We start from the raw sequence: 8,813 nt of genomic DNA on the forward strand, positions 1-8,813 counted from the left end.
ACTTAAAAACAATTCAGAAATTAATAGTTAATTTTTTCATTTCTCTCAATTTTTTTTCTCCAATTTCAAATATGTTTCGATACGTAGGGTCGATCGGCCTCTTTTCAAGTGTTGGTCGTACATTGTTCCTCATTAAGCTTGTCTCTTATCCATCAATGCTAATTGAGTGAGTACGTGCCAAAGGTCTGATGCCAAAGTTAGTTCGGTTCGAATTCAAGGGTAAATGTGCAATTAATGCGTAACCTCTATCTTATGTTCAATCTCTATTTATAATTGAGTTTTCTATTATAGACAATCTAATTACAGTTCAAACTTCACTGATTTTCTCCGATTAACTATTTCACCTTGACCAATTGATCTTTTTGGTAAGAAATGCCACGTTGGTCAATCGATCAATATACTAGGAGTAAAATATGTTATATTGATCGAAAGGTTGACCCTCTAACCTACTAATTGACCGGACATACTGTACAAAATATAGAAGAGAGAAATTTTTGTATACACCTTTTTGTTTCTTTTACCAAAATAACTTAATCCCTTTTAAAAACAAAGAAAGATTCATAGTTTGCATACATATATGACTTTCTTTATGACTGTTGTTCTACAAGACCGGTTAGACATTTCTAATTCCTTGATGTTTTAGTCTTCAGGTCACTCCAATATTCATAACAGATATGTATCTAATGTCATTTTATATGAAATAGGAAAAAGAAAAAAAAGTATAAAATACTTAAATTATAAATCTGGGCCTCCTCACTCAATTGTTGATGGTATGATGTGCACGTCTCTCCTTGGCTTTGTAAGATCTTTAAGGCCTCTAGGATTTTCCCCATTTGCCCTTTTTACTCCTCAACATCAGCTTTCACCACTTCTTGAGCTTCTCCTTGTTCTCCATGATTTTTCAATTGACTCGTGCCCTCTAAGGTTTCTAGGAGGTTTTGTCGTACTATTATTTTTGCTGAATTTTATTAAATGAATAAATTAGGAAAATGAAAAGACTAATGAAATGACAACGTAATGCAAATACTCTAATTAGAAACTATAAAGTTGTGAAAACATTATCAAAAGTATAAATTGGAAATTAACACAAAATAGAGTCCACAAGGTAGTCCACAAAATAAACGTCCACACTATTTATAAGTTCAGGACACGTGAAGCAAAGGAAGTTATGATCAACTATCTTGAGCTCTAGCCATCACATTCTTCATTTCTCCTACCAACTCCTGGCAGTGATTGTGGAAGGCTTTAATCTCCCCAGGAGGATTAAAGACTAGCATTGCAAATTTAGCATCAGCTAATAACTTGGGGACATTTTCCATAACTGCATTAGTAAGGGAAGCTAGTTGTGAGAAACATCTCTTCCAATGCTCTATATCTTGTCCTTTTTCAATTGTATATTCTTTCATCTGAACCATCAATTTTTGGTGCCTTTTTTATGATTTTGCATGATTCCAACATTGCTTCTCTAGTTTTGTCATTGATTCTCTCACCTATTGATTAGTGTCATCAAGTGTTATCTGTACGTTATGCAACTTCTTCAATGCTTCTTCTTTTTCTCTCTTGAGTTCATTAGACATTTGCTTTCAAACACGCTCTGCTGGCTCAAATATACCACACTCTAAGGCTTTAAACCTCGGCTCAGTGTGGGCTACAGCTAGGTCTTGCTTTTGCTTTCTAAGAAACTCTTCATATTCTCCCGTGCTTTCCAGTCTAATCTGTTTCATGTCTGTATATTCTTGTTGCAGATTCTCAAGGTCGTTAGTCAAACTGATATTCTCTTGTTTCACCCTCTCCATATATGCTCTAAAAAGTTCCACCTTTTCGATTTCACTATCTGGTGGTGGCTTTTCGGTACTCGGACACGCAAAAATTCTCTTGAATGGCAATTTAATTTCCTGAACTCTCTCTATAACCCATTTGTGGTAAGAGACTCTTTCATCTATGTTGCATGGTCTTAGATCCCTCTTGGCACGAACCATTCTCTTCCAAGCATTTCTGATCTAACGAAGAACTTCAGCATGGAACCCTTCTTAATTATTTCCGCCAGTGTCAGGACAGGAGTGTATCATCAAAGGTAGTTGTATGGAGTTTTTCCTTCTAGAGGTAAGTCCAAGATTTGCTCAAATTCTTCCACTGTTGGTACTAATTGAAAGTCTTGAAAAGTGAAACATCTTAAAGGTAGGTTCATATCCCCTTCTAAAATATCCTTCTAGGTTGTCGTCATTTTGTTGATCAATTCTCTCAAGCCATTCACATTTCCTTCCTTTACTTTGATAGGTATTCTTTTCTTCAAAGTGTTTGAACTTGAATGTGTTAGTTTTAAAATGGTAATTTAAGCCAAGAAGGGGGGTGGGGAGTTAAATTGGCTTTATAAAACTTTTTTGAAAGCTTAAACCTCTTTTCAATTGAATCAAATAGACTGGAAAGTTAGGATGTAAAAGCAGCAAACCAGTACACTTCCAATCGATTAAAACATAAAACAACAGACTAATTTGTTCTTGAACTATAAAACAGTCGATTAAAAAGACAAATCAGTCGGCTAAAATACCGAAGATTTATGCGAAATACAAAGTTCGCAGATTTAACTCAAACAACAATCTTTTACATACAAGACTTTTTCCAATCAATATTTTTAACAAGAATAGAACTTCAGATTACACAAGAACCCATTAAATCACACCAAAGAATGAATTACTTGATTTTCTTGAGTTTTTAAAGAGATTCAAAGTGAGTGAGATGAGGGAAAGAGAATTGCACAATTGTTTTTATACTAGTTCAGTCAATCACAAAGCTACATCTAGTTTACCAGGACAACCTGAGCCTGGTTTCCACTATATTCAAAAGTTTTACAAATCACACACCAAGAATACACTTTTGAACAAAGAAACTCACAAGATTTTTAACTCACACAAAAATCTAAAGACCCACCCTGCAAGAATCACACTTACAGACTTGAAATCACATCAGGCAAAACAACCAGAGGCACAAGAACGTCCAAACTTGATGGTGGTTGTCCCTAGCCAACCATACATGTGTTCTTCAAGCTACTCACAAGACAAAATGCCTCCAAGATCAACCAAGATCTTCAAACCACGAGTTACAACTGTGTATTGCCGAGAGAGAGAGAGAGAAAGAGTTTTCCAGATAAGAATGACAAAGTTTCGTGCTCAAAAACTCATATTCGCACCTCTACTCTCAAAAACCCAACATATATAGTCTGATTTAAGTGAAAATAAATAATTGAATTTTTCGTATAGTCAATTGATTTCACTTGTCTTAAGTGAAATCAGTCGATTGAAAAATAATTCAACTGACTGAATGCATTCATACCAGAAACTATATACAACAAGCCTTTTAACCTGTTAAAACTCATTTTAACAGATTAAAAGAGACACACTAAGGCACACAAGACATTTAACCTATGTCATATAGCATAACAATATGATATAACAACAAAACATTACCTTTAACATGTTATTTTCATATTTAACACACTAAAACTTAATCTTCAAGTGAATCTTCATCAATCTTCATCAAACACCTATAATCTTCATGCACATGGCTTTATCAATTCTTTGCTTCAAGTTTGCTTGTGCCAACAAAATGCCCCTCAACTTCAACTCTTGTGTTAATTTCCATTTTCTTTTAGATCCAATCAAAAGTTTATAACTTCTAACATCATATCAACCATATGTAATGAGATGATATTACAAAATGCATGTTGAACATGAACAAATTAAACAACATGTCATGAAATTATGTATAAATCCATGACTTTTGAAATTGAAAAGAAAAATGAGAATTAATGTACACATCTCCCTTTGTGCCCTAACAAAGGTTCAACACTTTATTGTGTTAAGGTTAAGTACATGCGCTCGCCAGAAGGGTCTCCTACTTCCTAAGGATCAAGGTCATTAGAGCTATGGCCCACTTCACGGTATTTCCCACAACAGTTGGTAAACAACACGATGTGAAGCAAACAAACTCTAGTTGGGGTTCTCACAATGACACTTGGGAAGTACATCCATTGTGGCACTATTACACAATCCCCTTCTAATTCTAAGCTACTCAAACCCGGATACAGGGCCCACTCATGTCATGTAAATAATATAAAAGTGAGTATGTGAAGGGAGAAAAATGCACACCTAAACCCCCACTTGCAAAACAACCAGGCAAAAAAACCAAGCAGATACAAATATATTTTCTACCCGGGAGTCGATTACGTGTAGGGAAGGTATTAGCACCCTACAATGCCCGCCCAAAGGTGGTACCTTTAATTAAATTTGCAAAAGACATGTGTTTATTTTATAATATTTATTTTCCCAAAAATAAGAAAATATTGAAATAAAATTATTTTTGAGTGAAAAGGACTCGAAAAGGATTAACCTTGGTCCTACGTATTCTCATTAAAAATGAGATATTAGGGGTACATAGTTCTTTGTAAAACTATTTGGAAATGACATTTTGAAAGTGAACCCGACAAGGTCTAACCTCGCTCTTACGTATTTTCATTCATAATGAAAAATCAGGATCACGTAGCTCTTGATAAAAAAGTTTGATTAAATTATTTAATTCTTAAAATTTGTCTTTTGACATTTTTGAAAATGAGTGTCATGCAACCCATGCGGCCGAGTTAACACCAAAAACATTTTTTATATTGTGTATTTTTGAAAACGGGGTGTCGTGCGACATGAGCGATCAATAAGACACTAAAACGTTTCTATGATTTTTATATTTTGAAAAGGAGTGTCGTGCGATGCGAGCGGTCGATTAGGTACCAAAAAAGTTTTTATAATTTTTGTATTTTAGAAAAAGAAGTGTCATGGGACGCGAGCGGTCGATTAAACACCAAAACTATTTTTATAATTTTTGTATTATAAAAAGAATAGTCATACAATGCGAACGGTCGATTAGACACTAAAAGAAAAATAAAGAAAATAATTTTAAATTTTTATTTATTCTTATTTTTATGATTTTTTGAAAACAATTTTTATTTTTATTTCAATTTAAAATACTTTTATTATTTTAGAAAATTATGTCATTGAAATGTGAGATTTAATTAAAAAAAATGGTAAAATTGGAAATAGAAATTGGAAGTGCATAAGTGAGTATGTGGGTGCAATGAGAAAAACTACACACATAGGAATGGGGTGCACATAGAGAAATGTGTGGTGCATAAATAAAGGAAATTAAAACTAAATGCAAGGGGTATGACTAGGGAGGTTATTACACTAGGGAGTGAATGAAGTAAATAAAAAAAGGAACCCAATTTAAAAAGTAGGGGTGCACAAATTAAATTATGAAAGTGCGTGGAGAAAAAGATAAAATATGCCAAAACCCTAAGCCATATCAAAACGCAGCATCTAAAACTTAACCCTTAAACTTCATCTTCTTCCTTCTGCAAACGGCCACCACACAAACACCATAGATGCCTCTACTCGAGACCCATAACCAAGCCATCGGCGGTGACGTGACCAACAACAGCACTGGCCGCCATCGTCAAACCATCACCAACGGTAGCACATGCCACCACTTCACCTCTCTCAATCTCGCGCAGCGGAACTACACGACCTTCATGTTCATGTCTCCCCTGCTTGGCCAACACCGTCACCATTAGAGCCACCACCGTCGGTGCCTACCACCACAAAAACCGTCGACATCATCACAGCCATAGACTAGGGCATCCTCGTTGCCGCATTGTCGGCATCGACGCTTTCCTCTCGTTTTCCCCTCTCAAACGCATAACAGAGAGCGATACCATCAAATGAAGACGTTGTTGTCTTGTTGGGATGAAAACGACATTGTCGCGACCGCCAAGAGTGTGCACCACCACCACCACCTTATCCGTCGACGACACTCTAATTTTCCTCAAATTCCGTCTCCTTCTTTTCAACCAAGTTACTTTTAATTTTAGTTGGTTGATTAATTAATCTCGCATGATAATAGATGAGGAAATTGGCTTTTTTCACATGGATTTCATATTACAATTAACATTATTAACATACAAAGAACATAACAACATATCAAACTTGATGTTAATAAACCTGATTGTATTTTAAACCTGATTGTATTTCAATGTGCTTGTGTTTTCTTGGTCTTCATCTTTCAAATATATCCTTTGTATACCCTTTTGAATCGAGACTATGTGTTGTAATTTTGGTGTATTGTAATTCATGACCGCAAAGAAATTTTTAGTTTTCTATAAATGTAAACGATAAATATGTTCTCTAAAAGTTGTGGGAAAAGTGAGTGAATGTTCTCCCCTCTAAGAATGAATCAGTGTCTCCAAATTTGATGTCCCCAAGTGAATTAGAAGATGGCGAGAGCAGTAGTTGGAGGAAGTTGAGACCATGAGCAACCATTCTTTCAAGAACTATTTTAGTATTTTTTAATTTTTAATTTTTGAATTTAATTAATAAATAAACACAAAATTCTTATTTGAAATTCATGAAGACTCACAACAGGACTTAACCATGCTTCCAACTCATGCTTCTTAAAGACCTCCAAACTATAGATATCCAAATTAAAATCAACTATACAAACTAAAGAGCAACATGTTATGAAAAAATATGAAACCAACGCCTGACGGTTCCTGCTGTGTGAAAAAATATGAAAAATAACGTTTTGGCACATACTTTGATCAATTTAAAGGCACTCAAACATGTAGAATTTAACAAAGTTTCATCCATCATGCATAAAACTACCCAAAACCAAAGGTGCATGTCAAACAAAACCACAAAGTTGAAGAAACGAACCAATCCAATTTGTATCGCCTAGCAAACCTTCATTGCCGCCAGACGGTCTCTGGGCAGAACCCAGAAACTGAGTTCAAACATCATTTATTGCCTGGCGGGCCTTCATTGTCGTAATGCAGTTTCTGGAAAAATTCCAAAACCACGAAAAACCTAGAAAATTGGCAGAACCAAAAGTCCACATGCATTTCATACAGTTATATAATATTAAAGATTAAGACACGACTGCTATTCTCTTTTCTCTCTATTGTCTCCCCTCTCTCGCCCCTTAACTCACTTAATTAATCCTAATTACTCCAAAAACGAAAATGACATTAAAATTATGTTTAAGTCATTCAAAGGCTGTTCCATGGTGGTTTTCCAGCCAAAAATTGGCTACCCCCCTTCTATCGGCTAGGGTTTCTTACCTTTCTCATCCATGCCAAAAATGATTTTAGGAAAAAGAGAGCTTAATTCGTGTCTACAAAGGTTTGAACACACAATCATGCAATTACCAAGCCAATGCATCACAATTCATGTTTTGTGATAACTATTATACATCTATGATTATATTATCACTCATCACGTTCAAGCCCATTATTATTAAAATAATAAATAATTAAAATAACACCCAAATGACATACAGAAGACTTGAACTCAAATCTTTTCATAATAATCAAGTACTTTCAACCATTTGAACTAGTACTATTCCACATCATAAAAGTCGGTATTAATTACTATAAAGGTTCCTACTACCCACATTTATTAATTATTTATTTATTTAATTAATTAAATTTCTCGGGTCTTGCAAAGGTGAAAAATAATAGTGTGAATAAAGATGTGATAGATGTAAATACTATAGTAGAAATAGAAAAAGAAAAAGAAGGGAAGAGAAAAGAAAGAAAAAAGAAAGTTGTTGAGATGAGAAACCCCCTTGTGACACTTTTCCTTATCCTCATACACCATTAAGAAAGGATAGAAAAATGCAATTCACTAGATTCTTGGAAATGATTAAAAGGCTACAAATCAATATACCTTTCGCAGACGCAATGGAGCGAATTCCTACCTATGCCAAATTCATGAAAGATTTGCTCATAAAGAAAAGAAGAATTCAAGAGGAAGAGACTATGGAATGGGATGCTAGTTGCCTCAAAAGTCAAATATCCAAGAAGTTTCACACTTTGTGTACCATTGCCAGATTAATAGTGGGCAAGGCATTGCTGAACCTTGGAGCTAGTATCAATTTGATGCCTTTGTCCATGTTAAAAAGAATAGGAGATGTGGAAGTTCAACCAAGCAGAATGACACTTCAATTAGCTAATAGATCTATCAAATATCCATATGGAATTGAAGAAGACTTATTGGTCAAATTGGATAAATTCTACTTTCATGTAGACTTTGTAATTATGGATTTGGAGGAAGACTCAAAAGTACCTCTCATCCTTGGGAGACCTTTTATGAAAAAAACCAAGGTCATCATTGATGTTGGCAATGACAAAATAAAAGTAAGAGTGTTGGATAAAGAGATCATTTTTCATATGGTAGGAGTCATGAAGCATCCTGTTGACCAACAAAAGAAAGGACCACTTCAGGATGGATGTACTTGATGAGGTGTGTTTGGATTTCAAAGAAAATGTTGCAACAACAGACCCTTTGGAGAAGGCTTTGAAAAATTAACTAGAAGGATGGACTGCTAACTAAGAGGAAGAGATCTAGAAATGCTTAGAAGATCTGAATCAGAATAGAGCAATTTCCTCTACTATAGCCCAGATTTAGAGCTCACGCGTAAAAATGCATAACAGAGGCACCAATCCAATTTGGAGTTGAAACAACTGACAACACAGTTAAAATATGTTTTTCTTGGAGAAAATGGAAGCCAACCTATAATTCTCAACACCACCCTCACAAGTGAAGAAGAAGTTAAATTAAGGTATCGAAGGCCAACAAAGATGTAATAGGCTGGACTTTATCTGACATGAAAGGTATTAGTCCATCTTATTGTATGCACAAGGTTTTAATAGAGGTTGAGTACAAACTTGTGGCTCAACCTCAAAGGCATCTTAACCCCACTATGAAAGAGAT

General features: G+C 34.9%; 1 protein-coding gene across 1 annotated transcript; it reads left to right on the top strand.

Annotated features, from left to right (window-relative positions):
- Positions 1 to 7,780: 7,780 nt before the first annotated feature.
- LOC114188313 (uncharacterized) lies at positions 7,781 to 8,338 on the top strand. The gene has a single exon (XM_028076911.1). The coding sequence runs from the start codon at positions 7,781 to 7,783 to the stop codon at positions 8,336 to 8,338; it is 558 nt and encodes a 185-aa protein (XP_027932712.1).
- The last annotated feature ends 475 nt before the right edge of the window (positions 8,339 to 8,813 follow it).

Source organism: Vigna unguiculata, chromosome 6 (assembly GCF_037176805.1).
Source record: "Vigna unguiculata cultivar grain cowpea cultivar isolate G323 ecotype 2 chromosome 6, ASM3717680v1, whole genome shotgun sequence".
NCBI classification, from domain to species: domain Eukaryota; kingdom Viridiplantae; phylum Streptophyta; class Magnoliopsida; order Fabales; family Fabaceae; genus Vigna; species Vigna unguiculata.